Source organism: Chelonia mydas, chromosome 1 (genome assembly GCF_015237465.2).
Source record: "Chelonia mydas isolate rCheMyd1 chromosome 1, rCheMyd1.pri.v2, whole genome shotgun sequence".
Lineage (NCBI taxonomy): Eukaryota > Metazoa > Chordata > Testudines > Cheloniidae > Chelonia > Chelonia mydas.
The window spans coordinates 49055730-49082195 of NC_057849.1; the positions used below are offsets into that span (position 1 = coordinate 49055730).

At 40.9% G+C, this 26466-nt stretch overlaps 1 protein-coding gene across 9 annotated transcripts in view; it reads right to left on the reverse strand.

The window, feature by feature from the left end:
• The window catches only part of STARD13 (StAR related lipid transfer domain containing 13), a 492723-nt gene that overhangs the window by 313807 nt on the left and 152450 nt on the right, over positions 1–26466 (reverse strand). For 8 of the 9 annotated variants that reach the window (XM_037892239.2, XM_037892233.2, XM_037892218.2 and 5 more), the window contains one exon: positions 19411–19569. In XM_037892239.2, the coding sequence (XP_037748167.1) occupies positions 19411–19569 (159 nt within the window). The remainder of the gene's footprint in view (positions 1–19410; positions 19570–26466) is intronic. The other variant, XM_037892229.2, reaches the window with a different exon arrangement.

Genomic DNA, 26466 nt, shown 5'->3' on the forward strand with positions numbered 1-26466 from the left:
AAAAATAAATACAAACTAAATGCGAAATAGATCAGGATTCTACTTCTAGTTCCCACACCAAATCTTCCAAAATCAACAGTGTGGTTTGGCTGAATGTTATCAATAATTGCTCGCCATACATTCACATGACATGACTCACCCACACTGGACTTCCTGCCCATACTTCCTTTGGCTCCCAAACCTAGCTCTGTGCTCTGATTTAATTAATAATAATGTCACACATATTCAGCTCAAACTAGAGTAGAATCCAGGCCCTCAATAAATCATGTATAATAAGGCCTGCAAATAGACAAGCTTATTTGATTTTTCAATTCGATTGATATTTGAAAGACAGAAATGCTGGGATGCATTAAGCTGTTACTATAAGTTTGGTTTTCTGAAATTAATATTAAAGCCACATAGCCATTTTAAAAGCACCTACGTGATCTAAGAGCCTAAAGGCTTGTTTATATGAACATTTCGTTTGTGGCAAGCTGGGATGTGAATCAACCCCATGAGCCTGTCACACACTAACTGTCTGTGTGGACCTTGCAGACATGTTCTTCAGTGTGCTTGACTCAACTCCCTTTTCAAATTGGGGTAGATCAAAGTGCACTACGGAACTGTTAGTGCACCAGCATGGTGCACACAAGGCTAGCATGGAGTAGATCCACATCCCAGCTTGCTCTGAACTAAATGTTCATGTTGAAAATGGCACTTAGGGCTTGTCTAAGCACCTAAATGACTTAGCATCCTAGCTGTTGAGCATTGGAAGCTCCCATTAACTTCAGCTGAGGGTGTTCAGTGCTTCTGAAAATCAGGGCTTAGGTGTCTAGAACTGGGCACCCAAAAACTGACACCCCCGATATGAAGGGATACTTGAAAATTTGTGCTTTAACGTTTGTGTAAGGACTCTGCCAGTGCAGTAGGGGGAAATGAGGCCATGGCCCTGATCCTTCCACTCTGGGGTTTCTCATTTGCCTGGCCAATACTTTCTTACCTCACTGGGGTAAAGTTATTAAAGCTGGTTGGGAATTTGTCAACAAACCAGTTTTTCACCCAAAAATGCCAATTCACTGAAACCAAAACAGGGTCAGTTTTGACAAATCTCGACGTGACAAATTCAGGGGACTTTTTTTTTTTTTTTTAAATTGTTGAAACATCCCACCTCAACATTTCTGAAACAGAAAGCGTCTGTTTGAGTCAAAACAACGTTTAGTTTGGAAATTTTCATAAATTTAGACTTTAAAGAAGCTTTAAAAAAGGTTGAAATCAAAACGAAATATTTCAGAATTATTAAAATGAAACATTTTGATTGACCCAAATGGAAACCAGAAAAATGTAAGATGTGAAAAATTTTCCACAATCTCAAAAATTCTTGCAGGATGGGAAAACCGTTTCCTACCCAACCGTAGTGGTACTACGGCATTGTTTTTTAAAAGTTACTTAAGATCCCAGATAAAAAAATTATATCGGTGCCATTTATTATTCAGGTTGCAAAGCTCTGTAAACAAACTGTTTACAGGTATATAGAGGAATCATTTTATTTCCATAGTGAACTGCAGCCACTTCTGGGGTGGACACAGCAACCATTTATCACTGTATAATACAACAACACAAGAGTTTCCAGTCAGTAAGTGGAGGGGAAGCAGGAGGAGAAGTAGTGAAGAAGAATACCCTATCCATCTGAAACCGTGGGAGACTGTATGAAGATAGAATAGGTAAAATTAGTAAAAGCACTCAAATTCAAAAGTGACCTAAGCCCTAGACCTTTTTAAAAGGTATTTAGACATTACTCTGCTCAGCATTGCAAGGCCTAAGTAATTTAGATGGCTAAAGTACCATTTTCAAAGTGACTTACAGTATATCTACATAAGGATAAAAAACCCATGGATGTGGCTGGCCCAGCTCAGCTGACTTGGGTTCATGGTGGGGCTCGGGCTGCAGGGCTAAAAATTGCTGTACAGATGGTCAGGCTCAGTCTCCAGCCCAAACTCTGGGATCCCCCACCCTCGCAGGGTCCCAGAACTCAGGCTCCAGCCCAAGCCTGAACAGCTACACAGCAATTTTTCAGCCCAGAGCCTCAGACCCGCAAGCCCGAGTCAACTGAGCTGGGCTAAGCCAGCCGTGGTTTTTTTTAAAATCACTGTGTACATGTACCCTTATGCATCTAGGAGGGTAAGTCTCACTGAAAGTCAATGAGGTTAGGGCAGGTCTACACTACTGCTTAAGTTGACCTAACTTATGTCGCTCAGGGGCGTGAGCACTCCCTCCCTGGAGCAACACAAGTTTCATGCTTCCCACACAGGCACTACCTGCCAACATAGCTTCCGCTTTTTGCTGAGGTGGAGTAATTATGCTGAGGGAAGAGTGCTCTCCCATCGGCCTAGCACAGTCCTTCCCATACTGGGGTTCACAAAATGTTACAGGGGGTTCTCAGGGAAAAATTCCCTAATAGTGGACAGAGCTGTCCCTAGGGACCCCAGGCAGTGCGGGGCCAGCAGCCTGGAGCCCCTGGACTTCCAAGAGCTATGAAGATCAAAGCAAGTATGTCTATCACACTGAGAGTAACAGCCGTGTTAGTCTGTATTCGCAAAAAGAAAAGGAGTACTTGTGGCACCTTAGAGACGAACCAATTTATTTGAGCATAAGCTTTCGTGAGCTACAGCTCACTTCATCGGATGCATACTGTGGAAAGTGTAGAAGATCTTTTTATACACACAAAGCATGAAGAAATACCTCCTCCCACCCCACCCTCCTGCTGGTAATAGCTTATCTAAAATGATCACTCTCCTTACAATGTGTATGATAATCAAGGTGGGCCATTTCTAGCACAAATCCAGGGATTAACAAGAATGTCTGAGGGGGGGGGGGGGTTAGGAAAAAACAAGGGGAAATAGGTTACCTTGCATAATGACTTAGCCACTCCCAGTCTCTATTCAAGCCTAAGTTAATTGTATCCAATTTGCAAATGAATTCCAATTCAACAGTTTCTCTTCATCATCTGGACCCATGGAAAAGAAGCCCTTGAGGAATTCCACCATGATTTCAACAATTTCCATCTCACCATCAACCTCAGCCTGATCCAGTCCACACAAGAGATCCACTTCCTGGACACTACAGTGCTAATAAACGATGAAGTGGATCTCTTGTGTGGACTGGATCAGGCTGAGGTTGATGGTGAGATGGAAATTGTTGAAATCATGGTGGAATTCCTCAAGGGCTTCTTTTCCATGGGTCCAGATGATGAAGAGAAACTGTTGAATTGGAATTCATTTGCAAATTGGATACAATTAACTTAGGCTTGAATAGAGACTGGGAGTGGCTAAGTCATTATGCAAGGTAACCTATTTCCCCTTGTTTTTTCCTAACCCCCCCCCCCCCCCTCAGACATTCTTGTTAATCCCTGGATTTGTGCTAGAAATGGCCCACCTTGATTATCATACACATTGTAAGGAGAGTGATCATTTTAGATAAGCTATTACCAGCAGGAGGGTGGGGTGGGAGGAGGTATTTCTTCATGCTTTGTGTGTATAAAAAGATCTTCTACACTTTCCACAGTATGCATCCGATGAAGTGAGCTGTAGCTCACGAAAGCTTATGCTCAAATAAATTGGTTCGTCTCTAAGGTGCCACAAGTACTCCTTTTCTTATCACACTGAGGTGATTTAAACTTCAAGATTCCTTATAAGAATGGAAAGGGAGGTGGATATTTTTTGCTGTTTTTAAAATTAAATAGGCAGCTAGTATTATTTTTAAAATTATTATGAACAACAAATTTAAGCTTTGTTGTAACGTGCGCGGTTTGCCTGGACTGGTCAAGATCTCAATGCTTGTGTAGGAGGAACTCTGAGTTGGCTTCTTAAATACCTTCATGCTGTTTCACATCTGATACTCCTTGAAACATAGGAGCCCTTATTAAGAGGCTTATTCAAAGTAATACAAGCTACGAAAGTGAGATCTTGGAAGAGTGTTGCCATTTTCATAACGTAATACAAATACTGTAATAATAATAATAGTGTGTAATAAGCATGTCATAAAAACAAATTTTATATTTCCAAGATCACTGCTTTTACAATGTATACTCAGGTAAAGGAGAAAATCCCTGGAAATATTCATTTTTAGGAGGTGGTTTGCGAGACTTAACATTTTAGTGAAAGGGGTTCACAGCCTGTTAAAGTTTGAGAACCACTGGCCTAGCACATCTTCACCAGACACACTAGAGCAGCGCAGCTGTATCAGTGCAGCTGTGCCGATGCAGCGCTCTAGTGTAGACTTGCCCATAGGCTCTTAAGTGCCTGAATCACCTCTGAAAATAGGATTTCACTGTTTCAGAACAATGCCTAAATACCTTGAAAAATCTGGGCCTGAGTCTCTGTAAAGCAGGTGTTGATTAACATCCTGCTCTTTTAAAAAGCCATGGGATATTACCTCAAGTGTTCAAGACCTCAGTTTTGAGTCTCATGTACTGTACTAGATGTATCAAAGATATTTTCCACTCTTTTCTAGAATCCCAGAATTGCCAGAAATTGATGTTCTTTCTAAATAGTTTAGTTTTTGTTTGTTCTGCATCCAAATGAAGATAAAAAATATCTTATTAGGGGGAAAATAAATCAATAAAAGCAGAGATCTAGGAAAGCTTTTTAGGGTAAACTAAAAGAATAACCCAAACCTGTGGGTATTTACCAGTCATCAGAACTCATGGTTTGGGGAGTGTCAGAGATTTTAAAGCTAGTGTAGTTTGGAAAAACAAGTATGTTACTGTAGAACATGGAAGTGTAAGAGATCCAGCTACTACAGCTGATATACAACCTGCCCTAAGTACCCAGGTGTGCTGATGTTTCATAATACAAACATCCATGCTATTTTGAAATGTACTGTGTGAGGATTCTTTTGTTTTAAATAGCTATTTATTGTAAAGGTGACAGAAGCTTAGCAAAGTATCATTTAACACAATAGCTAATAAAAGAAGAGCTGTGTCACAATTTCTATTTCTGGAAATGGCTTTCAACTGACTTTGCTATTCTTAAATGTTTTATACCAAAAGATTTTTTAGGCACAAGGTTTTTCATAAGCACAGATTAAAAATAGATATCTGCCCTTGAGCCTTAAGCCAATATAAAATATTTACAAGGATAGCATGGCAACAAGTGTGCTTCAGTTGGTGTAAGAATTTGGAATTCCCCTGATAAGTTGAGGCTCTGAGAAGTGTTATGACACTATTTATACCAAGTGTTATACGGCAAATTCTTACTCTGAGGTATATGCATCCAAAGAAAATTCAACCTACTATAAATCCTCAAGCAGAGAGGAATAAAAATCCTTTTATTTCACTTGTCAGCAGATTCTTTGTTACTGCTCTGCTCTACTTAATTTTCTTAAATACCATATGGAATACACAGAAATAAATCATTTTCCACTGTGGGTAAGCTGAATCCATGTCTTTAAAATTCATTGAACTTAAGATGAAATCACACCATATGCCAAAGAAAAAACATATCTGTAAAACAAAGGACTACAACTGTGATTTTTTAAAAAAATGCTTACTTTAAAGTCTAAATGTATTTTTTTTAAGCTCTGTAGTTCTGTTTTCTCTGCCTTGGTCTACTATTTAAGGGCCCTTTTGTGCTTTTAAGCCAAAGATCCTGATAACAGGGTGAAAACATACCACGTCCTGCCCCCTTGAAGCATAGCATCTCTCCTCCCTGCGCCAACTCAGCCAGTGGAGTAGGGAAAAATGAGGATATGGCCTACTTCTTCGTTTGAGGTTTCTAGGGCTGCTGGCCATGCTAGATTCCACAGGGCCTTGTGCCCTAAAGGTCGTGACCCAAGTCCCCCTGAAATCATTGGAAAGATTGCACAACACAATGACTGGAATTGTGGCTTTCCCATGAGCAGCATCTTCTTGTAGCCTGTCACCACATTGCACACCCACGGGTGATACTACTCACAATCTACCCCGCATTTCCACAGTGAGCAAATTGTGTGCATGTGCACATTGTGTGTATGTGTGATAAAGGGGTGGTTCTATTTTATATGACCAAAGGGAATAATTTAGCACTTTTATAAAGTCACTGGACACATATGAAGAGCAAGCAACTAGTAACTGACAGATTAAGTATCTCATGCTAACTAGGGTTGCCAGGCATCCAATTTTCAACCGGAACGCTTGGTCAAAAAGGCATCCAGGTGGCTGCTGACCAGGCTGTTAAAAGTCTGGTCAGCGGCGCAGCAGGGCTAAGGCAGGCTCCCTGCCTGTCCTGGCTCCACGCAACTCCTGGAAGCAGCCAGCATGTCCCTGTGGCCCCTAGGCACAGTGGCAGCCAGGGAATCTCCGCACGCTGCCCCCGCAGCTCCCACTGGCCAGGAACTGTGGCCAGTGGGTACTGTGGGGGCAGCGCCTCTGGGCACAGGCAGCACGCACCGTGCAGAGCTGCCTGGCCATGCCTCCGCCTAGGGATCGGACATGCCGGCTGCTTCCAGGAGCGGCGCGGAGCCAGGGCAGGCAGGGAGCCTGCCTTAGCCCCACTGTGTCGCCGACCGGGAGCTACCTGAGGTAAGCGCCACCCAGCTATACCCCGCACCCCGAAGCCCCTGCCCCAGGTCGGAATCCCCTCCTGCACCCTAACTCCCTCCCAGATCCTGCACTTTTAATCCCACCCCCTGTCCCAGGTCAGAATCCCCTCCTGCACCCTAACTCCCTCCCAGACCCTACACCCTCTCCCGCCTCCAACCTGCTACTCCAGCCCTGAGCCCCATCCCATCCCCAAACTCCCTCCCGGAGCCCGAATCCCCTCCTACACCCCAACTCCCTGCCCCGAGCCCCCTCTCTCACTCCAAACCCCTTGGCCCCAGACCCACCCCAGAGCTTGCACCTCCCGCTAGAGCCCTCACTCCCTCCTGCACCCCAACCCCCAGCCTAGTGAAAGAGTGAGTGTGGGAGAGAGCGAGCGAGCGACGGAGAGAAGTGGGGCTGGAGTGGGGGTGTGGCCTCAGAGAAGGGGGCTGGGGAAGGATGTTCAGTTTTGTGCAATTAGAAAGTTGGCAACCTTAACTGTATAATGAAGTGTGGCAGTACTGAATGCACAGAAAGTGAAAAGCTGTATAACTAAAAATATATAGATCCCAGTAGCCTCATTTTGGGAGGGGCCACTTTGTTTGGTTTCTCAAGAGGGAAGGAAAAAGAAAAAGGAAAGAACAAGCAGTTCTGACAGATCACCTGAATGCTTTGTGCAGCAGGATTTGCTTCACAGTAGTTTCCTTAAAACAGGAAATGGCATTACAAAGAATTAAACACATTTGGTACTTTGTATATTCTGAACTAATTGCAAAGGAGTGCAGTAAGCAGCACTGCTGCTATGGGCCATTGCAAGAAGGAGTCCTTCAAAAAGAAGGGAGGGATGATCATGTGCTTAAGGGTCAGACATAGGTGCTGGAACTAGGGGTGCCCTGAAGTGGTTATATACAGGATTTGCAGTTTGGTTCCATGACTCTCAGCACCCCCACTATATTGTTCCAGCACCCCTGGGCTCAGAACTAAAAGGTCAAGAGACCTAGGTTCTATTCTCAGCACTGTCATAACTTTCCTGTGCGAGCCTGGACAGTAATTTACACTCTGTGCTTTTTCTTCCCCACATGGGCCAGATTTACTCCATTGGTTTCTTTGATCAGGAAGGAAAAAGTACCAGGGTTGACTGATGTAATTATGATTTAAATCAGAAAGAACAAAATCTTGATTTAAATCAGTTTTAATCATGCATTTGAATTTGTAATTTTATTACTTTCTGAAAGAAAAATTGATTCTCATTGATTGGTAACCATTCAAACATACTGATTTACAACTCAATATAGCCTTTACACTAAATGTGGTATTTCTTTTTGTTAACCAGGACAATACACAGGATCTGTACACATCTATTTCCAGCTCAAGACTGAAATAAATGGTGGAAACTAGTGTCTGCCCTACGTACCTGAGGGTGAGGGAGGAGAAAAAAATACATTTATTCATATTCTTAATTTTTACATTTTATATTATGTTTGAAAATGGTGAATTATGCATTTCTTATTTACTAGATTATTTTTTTACTTGTGATGTGTGTTAAGTTCTATTTGGAAGGAAATTGGAGTTCAATGAAAATGTGCAAATGCTTATGTGTAGGATCATAAGAAAAAGTTTATCAAAACATGCTTTGCATTTAAAACTAACTGATTTATTAACAGAGGGAGTATTATCTGTAGTTAGTGAATTGCAGAGATCATTTCTGGTCACCATGTCCTTCACAGTTTTAGAACTAGTAGATCTCATCCACTCACACCTAGTTTTTATTCATAGATTGGAGGAAGAAAACAAGCTTTCCTCCTTGTGCCTACTCCTAATTTTTTTTTTTTTAAACTTTGAATGAAGTAGTCATTGAATTGTACAAGTTGAATAAACTGAAATGAAGAAAACATTCTCTCGGCACCTGCAGTAGAGGAGACTGCTGTCAAAAGCTGGTTTAACACTTCAGCAAACTCTGGATCCAGGTGCTCAGCTGGTGACTTTCACCAGATCAGTGGTCTTTCTTTCTTTAAAACTTTGGCAGTAAATATGTATGGCTAATGTTAATTGTTTTATTTCATTTAAATTATTTTAACAGATTATAGTATGTTTAGGCTTTAACATTTAGGGTTAAAATTTTAAATAAGTTTATTCTTAAAAACAAAAGTGTGTAATTAAAAAAAAAATCTAGTTTTTAAAAAAAAATTTACCCATCCTAAAAAATATTGCAACCACGCTCCTTGCAGATAACCCCCTCTTCTGCAAGCACATAGTGGGTGAGATGCGAAATGCCAGTTTTTTGTCCATTGTGGTGAATACAGCCCGGTATTACTAACAGGGATGTTTTGAGTCTAAATCCATTAATATTTTAAGTGCTTGCAGATCTTTGCATGGATGGTACTATACAAATGCCAAATTATTATTAGTTTCTGTAGTTTCAAAAGTTCTGACACTTGCTTCTCTACAATGCAACCCCCAGGCCCCCCAACCCATACACCACCCACACACCACACAACCAGGCTCAGTTTGACAAAATTTTCATTTAAGAGGAAGCAATGCACAAAATACATTGTAATCCCCTGTCCTCTTCTCCTATCCAAAATGACTTTTAAGCCCTGAAAGATTCACAGCCTGGTTAATCTAGAACATTTGTTTTCTCTAAACACTACTTTAAACTTCTTCAAAATACTGTACAGGGTTGCCATACGATGCATACTATTTGCTTCCATATTATGTCTCAGATGTCCCTAAGGTGCAGAATTTATGTTAACATTTGATGCCACTAAAACATTCTAGAGCTAGGGAAACATTTAATCATTTATGTTTTAGTGCAACAACTGACCAAAGGGAAAATACGGTAAAAAGTTCTATAATATTATAGACTGTGAATGGCTAGCCAACTACAAAAGCAGTTTCTCTTCCCTTGGTGTTCACATCTCAACTGCTAGAAAAGGGCCTCATTCTCCCTGATTGAACTAACCTAGTTATCCCTAGCCTGATTCTTGCTTGCATATTTATACCTGCCTCTGGAAATTTCCACTACATGCATCCGACGAAGCGGGTATTCACCCACGACAGCTCATGCTCCAATACGTCTGTTAGTCTATAAGGTGCCACAGGACTCTTTGCTGCTTTTACAGATCCAGACTAACACGGCTACCCCTCTGAAGCTATAATATTATGTTAAGAGTTGAAAATACGATTCAAGTTAAGAAAAATATTTTAATTTACTGTTTAGAGTGATTTCATTGCCAGAAAGATAGGATATATTTATACCCTTTGTAGATTTTAAAACTATCGAGAACTCAAAAAAAAATACACAAATATCTTAGTTGCTGTTAAGTTTTAAAACTGCAAAAAAAAAATTTTCATCTGGATTTTTTAAATCAAATTTAAGGCAAAAAACCCTTTAAATAGGCAATTTAAGTTTACTCTATGATTGGTTGAAGATCTCAGGTAGTAATGTCAAAAAACAGCTTATAGTTTGTACAAGACCTTGTATCTCAAAACACTCAACACACTGTATATAAAGAATCATTTTACCCATTATGGAAATGCAATCATTTCTGAGATCAAAGCACAACCACCATGGGACAGCATTTTTAGAACAAGATATAGAGAATAACTTAACTGAAGCTATAGGGAGAATTATAGGTAGGCAGATTATTGGAGCTGAAATTTGGCAAGGGACCTAGTGTTAACTACTCTTAAATGTAAATCAAGGCCAACTCTTGAAAATTAATGATCAGTGCCTTGATTTCACATCTCATCCAGAAGTAAGCACTTCAAGCTGCACAGTGTTGCTTAATATTTTTCTGGGACATTGGTTCACCACTGATTCAGAGGGAAGAGTGCCACCTCCTGAGTTATCAATTGTACTTCCTGTAACTTGCGGGTGGTTTTCAGCCCAACTAGCCATTCTTAAAGCTGCTCCTCTCACAGATTTTATGTGCTCACAGAGGCAGAGCTACAGATACCAATGTACTTGCAATCAATAAACCTTATCCGCTGTACTGTATCTATACAGGTTTCAGAGTAACAGCCGTGTTAGCCTGTATTGGCAAAAAGAAAAGGAGTACTTGTGGCACCTTAGAGACTAACCAATTTATTTGAGCATGAGCTTTCGTGAGCTACAGCTCACTTCATCGGATGCATACTGTGGAAATTGCAGAAGACATTATTATATACACAGACACCATGAAACAATACCTCCTCCCACCCCACTCTCCTGCTGGTAATAGCTTATCTATACAGAATGCAACATAAACAAATAAAAGGGTGATTGACTATCATCACTTACAGGAGTGTAAAACTGGCACAAGATCTGAATCAGGCCTCAGATCTCAGGGATATCTCTGTCCACGAATAATTGTTTATGTAAACATGAAATTCAGCAAAACAATTAAGATATCATGCCATATTATTCAACCTTTGCATAAGCAGGTGCAACCACACTGATTAAATTTGGTCAACCAATGACAAACAAGTTACATTTCTTGGACATTAATGGGATAAGCTAATGACACACAGGATGTTAGAGTCCACAATGCTATTTGCCATTAATGGGGAATTTGCAGCTATTATAGCCATAAACATGGAGAAGCTGAGAATATACCCATAAATTTGACCACCATCTCTTAAGAAAAAAACAAGAAACAAAAAACCAGGGTTCTCAGGCTTAAAATAACCAGGCTGGCATAAAACCATTCTCTGTTCTTCTTCTCTGATTCAACATCAGTGTTGTATTTATTGGTCTTAAAGAAAGACTTCACTTCCATCTATATACACTGAACAAAAAGTGATTTTTTTTAAAATGAAAGAAGGTTACACAGAAAACATCTAACAGCACAGTTTGCTCGACTCATCCTAAATGCCATGTATGGGATGCTGAGCTCCACATTACACCTAGTAGTTGAATGTTGACCTTTCCACCCAGAATCTACATTCCACTTCTGATATTTTACGGTCCCAGTTACCTACAACAAACAGTGAATATGTCCACACTTGAAAAAAAAGAAAAAACAACAAAAACACAACAACAAGGCAGTGAGTCTCAGAGCTCAGGTCTACAGACTTGGGCTCGTACTAAAAATAGCCATGTAGAAGTTCGCACTTGGGCTGGAGATTGGGCTCTGAAATGCAAGGAGGGAGCTGGGTACTCCAGCTACTGGAGAAGAGTAAGGCAAGTCGACCAGAGAGCATCTCCCATTGACGCAGCACGGTGAAGACACGGGAATAAGTCAACCTAAGCTACGTTGACTCCAGCTACGTTGTTCATGTAGCTGGAGTAGCATAATTTAGGTTGACTTACCCCGGTAGTGAAGACAGGCCTTAAGAGGTAACTGGGGTAATTAAAATGTGCATAGTCGTTTCAGAATAGGATTTCATAGTAATTTCTGCTCTTCACCCCTGAGGTTCCAGGTGGCACTTGCTTTTTCTTTTGTATGAGTGTCAATAATTCACTGAAAGTGCACAGAAGTGTGTACAACTATACAATTGTGTATACAGGTAACCCACTGTGTGTATTACGCCACCCTTTTCTGTGCCTAGTGGACAGAGGATGTGATTCGGTTACAGCTCCTAGCTACAGAGCTTGCTCTTTTGCTTAAGCTGTTGGAGACACTTGCATATTTAAGTCTGGAAGTGCCTAGTTCAATCCCTGGTGTGCTGGCCAAGATGACAGCCATCAGAGACAATTTTGATGCTCTATTTCAAAGGCTAGTTTGTGGCCTCTTTAACAATTTGAACCAGTATGTCCTTCAGTTCAGTAGGCTCGGGCTTCTGTAGTTACCAGATACTTTTTGCTGTATATGAGATGGTTAATCACTGTAACACTGAAATTGCTGATGTAAAGAAGTTTACAATTGTGACATTTGGTTGCTTCAAACAAATGTAAGCTTCTGCCAGGCATGGTCCACAGCATCAAGAGTCAGGTTCAAATGTCTACAGGTTCTTTTTATAATTAACACACACCACCAGCTTGAATGCCCACTCAGAAACATGGGAAAAACTAAGTATCTTCCCTGAGTGCCCCTAAAAGCAATACTTCCCCTCTTGCAAGCACTGAGTCTGAGTATAAAACAAGGAAATACTTTATTAAGGGACCAGTGAACACATCATCAACTTAGGAAAACACAACAATATATGAACAACAACAAGTAAAGTATCCATAACAAGAGTATCATTAGTCATAGTCTTTTATCTTAATTTGCCACACAGGGGCATGAACGTTCAATACACAAATATCTCGTTAACACATCACTTTACCCCCCTTTTTCCACTGCTTCACTCCACTTACAGTTAAGGGTCAGTAGTTAGTGTAGTCCCAGAGTCTAGGAATGTACTCAGCCAGGCCTGTCTTTAGCCCTTATAGGAAATGCTGTCTAATCTTGTCCTTCAGTTCGGTCTCAATAGCCCACCAATTTGGAGTTTGGATACATTTCTAAAGACATCCCTTAAGTGTCACTTGGAGGCTTTCTGGGTAGAAAGCTTATGTAAATGAACTCTGTAGTGATACTTTCCCCAGTTCACCAACAGATGGTGGCAGAGAGCTCCTGCCCCCATGGAGTTCTGTTCGCTCTTTCCCCTGGTCATCTACAGTTAGCTCCCTGTCCTCTACAGCTTCAGGCTACATGGCTTATACAGAAAGAAAATGTCTAGAAAAATATCCAACTTTGCAATGAGTAATAATGCAAGCTTTGAATACTGGTAGGAATAGTTGATAAATATTGTAGGACACCATATTTTGCTGCAAGATACCATATATGTGCAGGACTGGACTGTGGCCTTTATGTAGAGCTGAACCTCTGCAAGAGGAGCACAATCTCTATTAAAAGCTACTCCATGGGCAATGGGGTGTGCAATCTGCTCTATCCCTTAGTGGAACATTTGCTCCCTCCACTGTGTGTGCTGGTCTCTCTCTCTGGTCGTCTGGTGTGGAGAGTAGTCTCTGCTTGTTCCTTAGGGTGGGGAGCAGGAGCTAGCAGTCCCTATGCTCCCCAGAGTTCAGGGAGCATCGGGACTGCTATTAGCAGAGGTCCTGACACAGATTCTTGTACACAGCTTCTTGTACACCCAATGTCCTGTGCAGCCCGGCAAGGACCATTGCCACTGCCCCAGATGATTTTGTCTAAACAATCTCTGTAGTAACTTTAAAATCTCTCCTCTTTTCTCTTCCTCCAAATAACTATTGTTAAAGACAAAGGACCAACCCTTACTCATACTGCAGTCCCACGCAAACAAGGATGACAGGATTGGGCCCCAAAATAGGGACCACTGCAATAAAAATGCATGATGGTTACATTGATGAGGAAATGTCTTTGATTAAACTATATTAACAGATAGAACATTCTCACTCCGTTTTCTCACATTGGGGCAACAAATACATTACAGGGGCAGACCAAAAGTAAATAGAATATTGATAGCTAATTAGACAGATAAGACACAGAGTGTAGCAATATCTTCCTCCCAGAGGTATGCACAGAGGTCATCTTCAGATCCAACTAACAAGGCCAGTGTTTACAGGATCTCTCAGGGCCCAATCTTGTGAGCATCTTCATGTCTCACCAACAGGAGCTGAATGTGCTCAGCACCTCACAGGATATGGCCCATAGTCTATTCTTTATTTGTGGCTGCTACAAAACAGCTGAGAATTGCCTTTGTCACCCAGTCAAAAACCAGATGTGCTGAATCTAAAGACACACGAGTTCAGCTGCTTATGTATAGTGCCTGAATAAACGAAAAGGGAAATAAATTTCTTCCTTTGCTCACTTGATTGAGTACAGTATATAGTCATCTGTCAGGGAAATGAAGTTATTTATCTTATTTATTTGCATATATACACAATATTATCTATCAGTACCATTCCTGTTTTCCTCTTGCTCTGGATTTATAAAAGAAATTAGTCTGACAACTTACACCCCAAGTCTGTTGATACGGAGTCTGTAAATTGCCTTTGAAAATTAACAATGTATTTCTAAGACTGAGTGCAGTAAGCCTGAAACGTAGCACAGCAACTTTAATGTGTCTATCATTTACAGTACCTGACATAATATTCTTGTGAAAAAAACAATGTCATGAAAAATCCATCTATAAAAACTGCATAAAACACACTTTATTTACTTGGAACTGACAGTTATTCAAGATTCTAACTAATCATGAAACCACATGATCTTTTCAGTACAGAGGGAATCTAAAATTACCACTCCGAAAACACAGAGAGAGAGCTCTTTACCAGTACAAATAGACTAAGAGACAGAAAAGACCTCTTAGGTCATCCAGTGTCTCTCGCTACCAGAGTTGGCATTGTTCCCTGCACTACACTTACTGATGTTTTGTCCAATCCAGTTTTAAAAGTGCCAAAATCATGTAATGTCCCTTTGGATTCACTTCCTGGTCACTCAACTTTGGCCTGTTTGGAAAGACTGAAAAACTTGCAGGGAGCAACTTTCCTATACAGAACGTTTCATTTTATTAATTAAAATAATGACAAACTTGAAGTAAAACAACTTCTGCGTAACGCCAATAAAAATGAAACCCTGAAGCCTGAGGAGTGGAGTTCAGAGCTTGAGTTCCAACCTGAGTTGCAACTTCAAAACCCTGTCTATACTGCTATAGTTAGAGTGCCAGCATGAGCCCCGCTAGCCCAAGTTTGCTGACCTGGGCTGAAAGGTTTGCTGCCGTGGGCTGTGTAGACATACCCTAACTATCCTCGATCACTCTTAGGCCATGTCTACACAACAGACTTCTGCCATCAGAGCTATGTTCATCAGGGTGTGAAAAGGGGTAATCCCTGACCAATGGGCCGGTCTCAGCAAAAAACCCCTAAAGTAAACACCGTTTTTCTGGCAAAGCTGTGCTTTCACCAGCATAGCTTGTTTTGCTCAAAGGTTGGGGGAGGGGGAGGCGCGGAGGGGTGCAACATGCTGGAATAAGCTATGTCAGTGAAAGTGTAGTTTTGCCAGTATAAGCCACATCCACCCTAGGAGCGCTTTGCTAGTATAATATACCACTGTAGCTATATTTCCAAGTCTTCCTATCATAGACCTGGCCTAAATGACATGTCCTATGCCAGAATAGCTGTAGAACATTAAATGCAATGTGCTCTGTTTCGTAGAGAAAATTGTGCATGAAGGAACAGAAAGAACGCAGATGCTGAATGTGTGGAGACAAGTGAACAGAGAGAGAATGGGCTTGATCCTGCAGTCCTTAATCCTGCAAAAATCTCACTGAGCGCAACAACATTTTTGCAGACGCAATGCAGGCTTTCCTTCCCCCAGCTGAGGGTTCAACCTCCTCCCCATAGTAAAATGGAAATAATACTTACCTACCTCATAGAAATGTGGTGAGGATCAACTGAGTATTAGTAAGCATTTTGAGATCCTCAGATTCTGGTAGAAGGATTTATTTAAATAAATCACCACATATTAATTCTCATATTATATGTTTTCCTTAGCAAATATTGTGCTGGCCAATAAGGGACCTGTAACACACACTGACCAGTGGGTTACAATATCATTAGTTATACATATCTAAACAATGGTAGATAACATCAGCCATCTCTACACTCACTGGCGGATTAATGATTTTGCCGCCCCTAGGCCCAGAAATAATTGCCGCCGCCCACCCCCCCACCCTGCCTCCACTCCGTCACCTCGCTTGAGTGCGCCGCCGGGTCCTGCTTCTCCCCACTCCCTGCCAGTGCTTGTGCGCCAAACAGGTTCGCGAAGGAGGGGGAAAGGGGGGGGAAATGTGGCGCGCTCGGGAGAGGAGGCGGGGATTTGGGGAAGGGGACCAATAGGGGCAGGGAAGGGGTGGAGTTGGGGTGGGGCCGGGGGCAGAGGGCGTAAACCGGCACTGGGGGAAGCAGCCTCTGGCTGCTACTATAAATTTGCCGCCCCTTGAAATTTGTCAGCCTAGGCGTTAATATGCCGCTGTCTACACTCCTTGTGGACATCTCTAAAACACCAATTTTTTTTTTTTAAAACAGCATCTAACTAACGTCTTCCAGAGAAACAATTAATAGTGATATTTGCTATAGAAAAAAGAGCAGAAAGTCTTTCAGCACAATAGATTGCAAGAAACTATTTTTGTTTTCCTTTTTCTGAACCAGGTGGTTAAGGAAATCCAAGCACTGGCCTAACGTTAGTTAGATACAGTATCACAGTTATCACTATTCTAAGTACTAGCATTACAGCTAAAGGAAACTAACTGGTCGCAGCATTCATAACCTTGTTTTCTTACTGGTCACACTGTGTTCTACATGCGCCGCAGTTGTGTTATCTACAGAAGTAAGCGAAGCACTGAGTGCCTCACAACTAGTATTTCCCATATTAGTTTATACATTGGAACTGGAGGAGAAAAATTAACATGATGAAACTTTCAGTTAAGTCTTCTATTGTACTTGTGTCTAGGATATGTCTCATTAAAACAACTATCATGCTCTCTTTTCTAGGACAAGCCCTCTCATAGCCAGGGAAACGTTCTGTTCAATAGTATTTCATCAGAAATGTTGCAATGCATTTATGTTCCTCCTTTAAAAATATCTAAACAATATAGTTCCTGAACTGTGAATTTTCCACAGCCACTTATGCTTTTTTATAGTTCTTAAACGGTCAGTGAACTTTGTAGTCATGAAAATGAGGGGCTAACAGCACTAGCTTGTGTCAGGTATTGTACAAGAATGCCCTTGCAGAGCTCTGCCAATGCATTTCATTCCTGACTTGCAATTTCCAACATCGGTCTCTTGAGCTGAACTTGCTAATCAAGACAAAATTATTTCAGGTTTGGGGCAGTGTAGGGGGGTTGTGTGGGACTATATAGGGAGAAGGCTGAGAAAGCTAAACTCTTTTTGACTCATTCCAAGATTTGAACTCCAATCTTGAGAGATAAAAGACTCATGCACTAAAACATATTTGGTCTGATTTACCACTGCATTATTCCAGTTTTCTGCCTGTGTAACTCCATTCAAATCAGTGGAGTTATGTAGGGTTAAAACTGGAGAAATACATTGACAAACCAGGCCCATTAATCCCTCTTTTTTAATGTAAATAGTTTTGCTATGTCCATTTAAAAATACATTATTTTTATGCCTTTTAACCATAACAGAAAAATGTTTTAGAAACAGCCTTTTAACAGATGTACAGAGTCTCTGAAACTAGAGAGCATTATTTTCATTCTTCCCTCTTGGCCTGAAAAAGGACCACTTGAACTAAAATCTAATTTTGAAAGAAAAAGTAAGATGTTTTGTCCTCCAGACAAAATTAGCAAAGTCAAATTTCATTATTTATGTCCAAATTACAGCAGTGGCTAGTAGTATTGAGTTATTAAAAAGACCACTAGCATTTTGCAGAAATTATGTTGTGAGCTACTATGCAGTAAAACGCTTGGGACTTTGATCAAGTGTTAAAAAAAGTGTACTGTATGGAAGAGTTCTACTTGGACCTCGGGGGATGGATTGTGTCATCCAATAAGTCTTCTCAATTTCTAAACTGTATGATTCTAGGGACTTCATTGTAAACAATGGTAAGTACATTCTAACTTACATTATTGTTATCACTGACACTGTATGTATGTATCACCTGTATCAGTGAAGTTTTCTGAGTTTGGTATTAATTATACCAACATTCCTTGAAGTACAATACTAGGAGGGATTGCAGAGATCAGGAAAGAAGAATAAGATATGTTCACACTTATTCCTTCTCTTCCAGCACCTCCCACCGCAAACACACAGACACTTGTGGACAAAAACCCAAAATTACTGTAACATCACTTCAAAGTTATATAGATTGTATTGGTAGGGAGGAAACATAAGCAAAGATATTAGTGCTTGCCTGAACATCTGACTTAAAACAATTAAGTGCAGTCAAATATCTCATTTTCTCCAGTGAATTCTGAGATCTAATGTAACTTGAGCAAATTAAAGTAGCTGGGCAGCTGCAAAAGAGAGAAGCAGAAAACTATTTAACTAAGACGAGACAATCTCTTCTGAAAGTACATTAGTGTATTTCAAACAAACAAGTGGGCTCCAATGTTTCAAACTTCAGTCTGAGTGACAGTGGCAGACCTTCAAGCTGTAATGGAATATAGAATTTACAGAGAACTATGTAACTTCACGCTAGGATAAAAGGGGCATATTATAGTTATCTTTCTTTCAAGACGATATACCTTTACTTGAATCAAAACACCTTAGACAACGTATCTGACATGCATACATTTTACTTGACATTAGTAGAAAGAGAATGTCTTAACCATTGCAGGCACCAAAGCAATTTACAGAGGACAAATAAAAAGGTTTGCTATTTTGTAACTAGGAGCTTGATCTTAGAATTACTTTCCTTCCATAGATCTCCATAAATATCACTATCTACTTAGCTTATTATGGGCCTGTTCCAAAGTCTGTTGAAGTCAATTAGTGTCAATAGGCTTTGGATGAGGGCTTATACCATCTCACAGGCAAAGAAACAAAGTGAAATTAACGCTATTGATTAGAAATGGGCCCAGACTAAAACTCTTGATTTGAACAGTCCTGAAATTTGGGGACATTCAGATGTGGATCCAAATTTTGGGCCTGATCTACAACCAGTTAAAGTCAATGGAAAGACTCCCAAGAGACTTCAGGTCTTCTTAAACAGTGAATGAACAAAATAATGCAGATAACATGCTAGTAAAAAGTAGTGACGGGACTCAGAGTCTTGACCTTGAATACTCTGTCATATTGTATTGGGAACACTTGCCAGTCTTATTGTAAAAGATTTACAGTTGTGATGCACTGTATTTATAGACTGTATTTTTATTTTAAATTAAATACAATGAAGATTTTAATGATAAATAGCAAGTCTTGTGGTAAAGAATTGAAGCCAGAATATGCTGTAATATAAAAAATAGCTACTTACTTCAGTTTTTGGTCGTGCTCCAGTTGACACTGAGCTTGGCAAACCATCTAAATCTTGGTAGCCTGCCCTCTTATTCCCACAGCTTCCCTTTCTCTGATGATCTCTGTGAACAAGGCCTGTTTCCACCTTAACAGGGGACTGTAAGGGGATAAATGAGTCCTTTAATAAAAAAAAAAAAAAAAAAAAAAGTCTTTTAAAAATGCAAACAAAGACAAAAATACAATTGAGATTGTGTCCATTAAGTTTATATGATGTATAGTATAAGTCAGGCCTGAAAGGTTATTTTTTTTATTTTCATTTTTTGCATCTGTTTATACTAGAAATTCAGGTCTTGTCTACGCTGTTTTTTCTAGAAGCCTCTGTGGAGAACTAGTAGGATTACATATGACATCATAAACACTAAGCAAATGAAACCTGATATTTTGAGAGGGGAAAGTTACGTTTAAAATTGGGGTTTTTCCCCCCACATCCACTTACTGTAACTCAAGCATCCTACAAACAGTTAAGAGAAAAAGCTCTTTTTGTTAAAGAATCATCATCCATGCCACTTCAAATTAGAGACTAAGAATGCTCCTTATCCACTTCTTTAGATCCTTTGAGGACTAAGAAACCTACCCCAAACCACGACAGGCCAGATTTGACAGTCTTGGCAATTCTGAAGTACAAAAACAGCTTTTAATTCCCAGCTGCCACAGGACATAGCTCCTCTCCCTGCAGAAACTGCATGGACTCCAGTGGCTGTGCATTCACTGTGCCCTTTTAAGTTACCTTCACCTTTTTCACAACAGCCTATTTACAGCACCAACAGCACTTTCTGACCATCTCCCCAGGACCTGAGGGGAACAGATGTCTGTCTCCCTCCCTTGAGGCCTCCACGTTACTGAGCTCAACTAGCCCTGGTCCCCTTTCTCTCTAGCACTTCCTTCCTTCCTTCCTCTTTATCAGCCCTGGGCTGATAAGCTAATTGGCTCCTTATCCCATCCATCCAGCCAACCTGATTCTCTAATTACCTCCATCAGATTTCTCCAGGGGAACTTAATTAACATCTGAGAGATCAGAGTGCAGGTTCATCTATTCGTTCTCTGCACTCTGTCACAACAGCAAACATTAAAAAAATGTTTCTAGTTGTCTTGTTACAACATACAAGAAAAAAATACAAATCTGTCTGGAACATTAACGGTTTAAAATAACAAAAGTCTAGAAATGCAACAATTTATGTTCCAATAACAATGTTAACTTAGCCATATTCTACATATCTAGTATCTTCTGTTCCAGTTTTTCTGGTTATGTGTGTGGCTGAATATATTATTGTGTTTGCTGAAAAATGTCTACCTTAAATAATACAAAATGGGCTAATATGAATTGCTATAATCTAAAGATTTCCATTTTCTGATTTATTATTTTAACTCTGCATCTTTGATACTGCAGCAACAACTCTATTTTTGCAATGAAAATAAAGTTATTTGTGTTTATTAATAATTAATATACAATCCACATTTGGTTGATTTTTGATGATTTTAAAACTGTATGTGAAATGGCATTTTAAATAAAAATATATATGTATTTGTTATAGTTATTCATTAAGGGCTAGATAGAAAGTTTACTTTAATCTTATAAGTAGGGATAACATGTAGCTACACTGCACCAAGAACAAAGCTAGGAGAGAACTGAGTCTTAAAATCAGCTCATTCTCTGGCTCCCCACTGGCTTCAGGGGGCAGTAATCTACTGCTAGTTTATGCCAGTAATGGATTATTTTCTCTGGTACATTTGTGGGGCTGGAGAATGGTGTGCTGTAGGGTTGGAGAAATGAAAGAAAACAACGGACCAGAATTTAGTGTACAATGCTTTGTCATTTTGAGAGAAGAATTAAGAAAAATATATATTTTGAAGGCAGAGTTTTGTTTTATTGAAAATTCTATCTCTGAAATAAAAATCAGACAGTATTATCTATATATTTTTTCTGTTTTTCCTATATCAGTACTATATTCATGACTGATATGAGACTATAAAAACTCACAGATGAGATTCACAGTTCTCAAATCTGGTGTTTTTTCTTCTTAAACTCAAGGTATTGGAAGTAACATGGAAACTAGACAAATTGTTTAAGCAGTAGTGGAAGATACTGTGCACAGCAAAACTTCTTTGCTGCTGTTTTGTTATGCACAGTATCTTCCACTAATGTTGTACTTCATGTACAAATATAGGAAATGCTGAAAAATATTTTCCAGGCGGGAAATGTAGATGTTTTAGAGGAGCTTTACTACTAATTGCAGTTTTCCAAAACTTGTGAGCTTTCAGCTGAAAGTCAGACCATTTTTGAGTGGTGGTACTTGCAGCATGTAAAAAATAAAAGGGTCTGAGAGAAATCTTTTCAGCAAAGAATGTGATGTCTGTTGAACTTTTTTCCCTCCCCTCATACTTCTATTGACCAGACTCTGAGTCCTATTCCCTGTGCCATTTCCCCGTGTGAAACTGACTAGCAGCAACCTGCAGCTTGTACAGATGCAAAACAGGGCATGGCAAATGAAAACTCTTTAACATTTTATTTTGAAAAATAATTTTAAAATTTTAGAGCACAGTTTACATGTAAATCCTCATGTAAATATTGTCATCAATGAAAAATGCTGCTAGCCATTTCATCCCCCATGATCCTACATATAATTCATTAGCAGTGTGTATTGTTTTCTGTACATGGTAAGTAAGTTTTACTCCTCCCACACAAAAATTCGATGTAACAGAGTATTATTCATGAAATAAATTTGTGAGAAAGGAAGACCTAGAGAATCACAGAGTTCTTCAATTAACAGAAAAAGACACTTCACAAAACAGTGGCCTGATTCAACTACATGATTATATCATGGGCTATACTCCTGAGACAGCATCTGCCGTGCAAAATAAATGTTCTGTCATTTGTTAAAAATTTCCCACATCTTCAAGAGAGCAATCTTCAGACTAACCGCTCCAACAAACATGCTGTTATGTATACAGTACAGTTACCTGCCTCTGAGATCCTGTACTTGTGATTTGCCCCATTAAGTAAAATCAGTTTATTTATGTCTGAATATTTGTAACATCATAGTGGAATTTTCAGGAGCTTTCTCAATCCATCACTAGCTTCAAGCTCTCAGCAGCTGCCCTCCCAGGGATCTGCTACACACCATCTATCCATCTCTTCGCTGGTCATCCCCCGCTAGGATGACCTACCACCATTCCTTCCACGATAATTTTCTCACCCTCTATGCCTGATGTGACCAACGAACATGATGTTGATTTCAGACACCAGGGTCTGTTTCTTTATACTAATATTTCTAACACAAGCATTTGTCTTTTTTTCAGTCCAGGAGATATGCAAGCATCGTTGTCAGCATCACATCTCACAGGCTTCAATTTTCTTTTGTCAGCACCATTAATTCCCCACGATCCACATGCATAAGTTGCAATATAAAAAAGTGAAGTTTTTACCAATCAAATCTTTGTACATTTCAAGATGCCATGGTTTTTCCAAAAAGAAAAGGAGTACTTGTGGCACCTTAGAGACTAACCAATTTATTTGAGCATGAGCTTTCGTGAGCTACAGCTCACTTCATCCGATGAAGTGAGCTGTAGCTCACGAAAGCTCATGCTCAAATAAATTGGTTAGTCTCTAAGGTGGCACAAGTACTCCTTTTCTTTTTGCGAATACAGACTAACACAGCTGTTACTCTGAAACATGGTTTTTCCAAACTTTCATGAGGGAAGCCAAATCATTCCAAGATTTCTGCCAATTTCTTTGGAACAGGCTCTTTGTTGGATATGATCTCAGGTAACTGAATTCATCTACTGCCTCTACTACCTGACCATTAATTGAGATGTCCATTTGCTTCTTGTTTTTGTTAATCGTGTCAACATGCATGCATTTCATTTCTGCCTCATTGAGGGATAGTCCCTAATCCTCACCCGTTTTTACACACTCCAACTTTTGTTGAACTGCATCAGTCGTTGTAGCAAAGAGTGTGACATCACTGGCATAGTTGACATTGGTTAAGAGGTGTCTACCAATAAAAATTTCAGCTCCTACCATTTGTCAAACTTCTAGGTCTTGTCTCATAATAATTTCTGCGTTCATGTGGAAAATGCTGGGGACAGAAAACACCCTTGTCTCACACACTGCTCAGTGGAAAATCACTTGCTGTCACCTGTGTTGTTGATGATAGAGACTTGTGAAAAGAAAAGGAGTACTTGTGGCACCTTTTCTTTTTGCAAATACAGACTAACATGGCAGCTACTCTGAAACCAGAGACTTGTGAATGAACTCAATGAGAATCCCCACATCTGCCAGTATTCAGCATGTGACATGAGCACGCCAGATGCCAGCTCTTGCCCAGGCTGCAGATATTAGCTAAGAACTGACAAACTCATAACTGGAGACCAGACCAGCTCACCTGTATGTCAGTTTTGCTCAAAATAGGTATTATTCTTTAAAAATGTACTTAGTATTTAGACTCCAGGAAATGCTTTTAAGTTGCTGCATGCATTAATCTCACTTGTAATGGCAATATTCCATGCTATAAGAAAATATGTAAGTTTTGCTTTACAGCTTTAAAAGCGTTTGCTGTGAATTTATGAACCCAGGCAACGGAATTGTCATCTCCACCCCCAACCCAGAAGGACTATCAAAATCACACAGGCCATCAAGGAACATTGCAACACAAAGGATTGGTTAATGGCCCTATCACACCTTGGAAATGCTACCAGTGCAAGGAAGCTCATCCTGTGGCCTTGGAAGCTGAATGAAAGAAATAAAACAAAGTCACAGGAAAACTTTCCATCTCTTTACTGTTTGAACTCTCACACAGCCAGAGCTACCAAACTGAAACCAGAGATCCCCCGAGGTTACCTCCTGGGTCCGGCCTGAAAGACACTTTGAACTGACAGTTCACTACAACTCTGTAACTCTTAGGATTTAGACAGTAACTCATTTGTGTGTATATACCTGCTTGCTTTAACCTGTAAATAACTCATTTCTTTTTCCTAGTTAATAAACCTTTAGATAATTTATTACAGGATTGACTATGGTGTTCCTTTGGTGTAAGATCCAGGGAATCAGAGACTGGTCTCTGGGGATTGGAAGCATCTGAATATTGTGAGGTTATTTTGGTGTAAGTGACCATTTATCACTAAATCTAGTTTATCTGACTGGCAAGATAGACTTGAGACTGTAAGGGGACTGTCTGAGACTCCACGGTAAGACTGTTATAGTGATCCAGGAGTTCACATTTGCCACTAACTTGGGTAAAATCTAATCATAGAACATACCCCCAGTTGGGGTATCTGTCTGCCCTGAGATAGGCACTCATGGTCGCAAGGTACTCTAGGCAGCATGACACTCCAAACATGGTCATGTCAGACATATCAAATGCTTTTGAGTAGTCAATGAAACACATAATCAATGGGTCATTAAAATTCCTGTATTTTTCAATGATGAGACAGATTTTAGTGATTTGATCACATGTACCTCATCCCTCTCTGAAACCAGCTTGCTGTGATGGCACTTCTGTTTCTAATATTAGCATCATATGATCCTGGACTATGTAAAGCAGTACTTTGCTCACCTGAGATATCAAGGCAATAATATGACTGTTACGATACTTTCTTCTGTTGCCTTTCTTTGGTAAGAGCAGAACGATTCCCTCTTCCAATCATCTGGCTAATTTCTTTCAAATTTTGCATGTGACACTACTCCTGGGGGAATTCTGCGCCACTGTGCATGTGCAGAATTTATGTCCCCTACAGATTTCTTTGCTTTCCCACAGAAAAATGACTTTCTGAAGGGGAAGCAAAGGGAAGCCACAAGAGCGGTCATGCATCCCTCCCCAGCAGTATGTTTCAGGTGCCCAGGGCAGCCGGCAGAGAGGTAAATCATTGTGGGGAAGGGGTCAGGACTGGGGAAGACCCAGTGGGTGGCTTCTACCCTGTGCCAGGCTCAGCTGCTAGTCCCGGCCTGGTCTGGGGAGGACAGGACTTCCTCTTTCCCTGAACAGCATCCAGGGCCATGTCAGACCCACCACCAGATTTCTCCCCTGGCTGTAGGAAGCTCTGCAAACTCCCCTGTCCTGTGATTCCTGTATCCATTGCTCCTCAGTTGCAGGGGGAGGGATCCCTGTACAGGGAGCTGCTCCCCCGTCCACCCAACCCCTGTGCATCCAGGCCCCCTCATACCCAGACTTTCCCACTAAACCTCACACACACACCCCCCGCACCCAGAACCCCCCTGACAAGCCCACTCCCCCTGCACCTGGACCACCCCAACAAGCCACCCACACCTGGATCCCCACCTTAGCTAGCCCCAACCAGCTGTACCTGGATCCCCACCCCACTGAGCCCCCACTCTCCCAGCATCTGGACCCCCTACTGAGCCCCCCACACCCAGGCCCCACTTTTGAGCTCTATCCTCTGCAAACCAGGATGACCCCCCCATGCTGAGCCCCAACCACCTTCACCTGGACCCCCCTGCAGAGTCCCATTACTGTTGCGCCCAGAACCCTCCAACAACTCCCTGTGCGTCCAGATCCCTCCCGCACCTGGATCCCACACTGAGCCACCCGCACCCTCTCACCCACACCTGGATCCTCCCATAATAAGCCCCTCCACACTTGGATCCTGCCTTGCTGAGCCTGCCTGCCCACACCTGGCATGGAGGGGCATGGCCCTGGGGTGTTTTGGAGCCAGCCCGGTCCTTGCACCATGTCAGGGTTGGGTGCAGCCTCACTACTGAGTCTATATCCCAGGGTGGAGGGGAAGCTGCACAATGATCTCCAGTGGCCTGTGCTCCCCAATACCATGCAGGAGCCTCATGTTGACAAATAACATTTGCAGAATTGTAAAATAGTGTGTGCAGAATTTTTAATTTTTTGGCACAGAATGCCCTCAGGAGTAATGTGAGATCAATACAACAGTCACCAAATCACTTTTAACAATTCAACCTGTACGCTGTCTACCCCTGGTGTTTTCCCGGGCTTCATTTTCATAATAGCGTGCACCACTTCCTCTTGCAGGATTGATAGCTCTTGTTTCA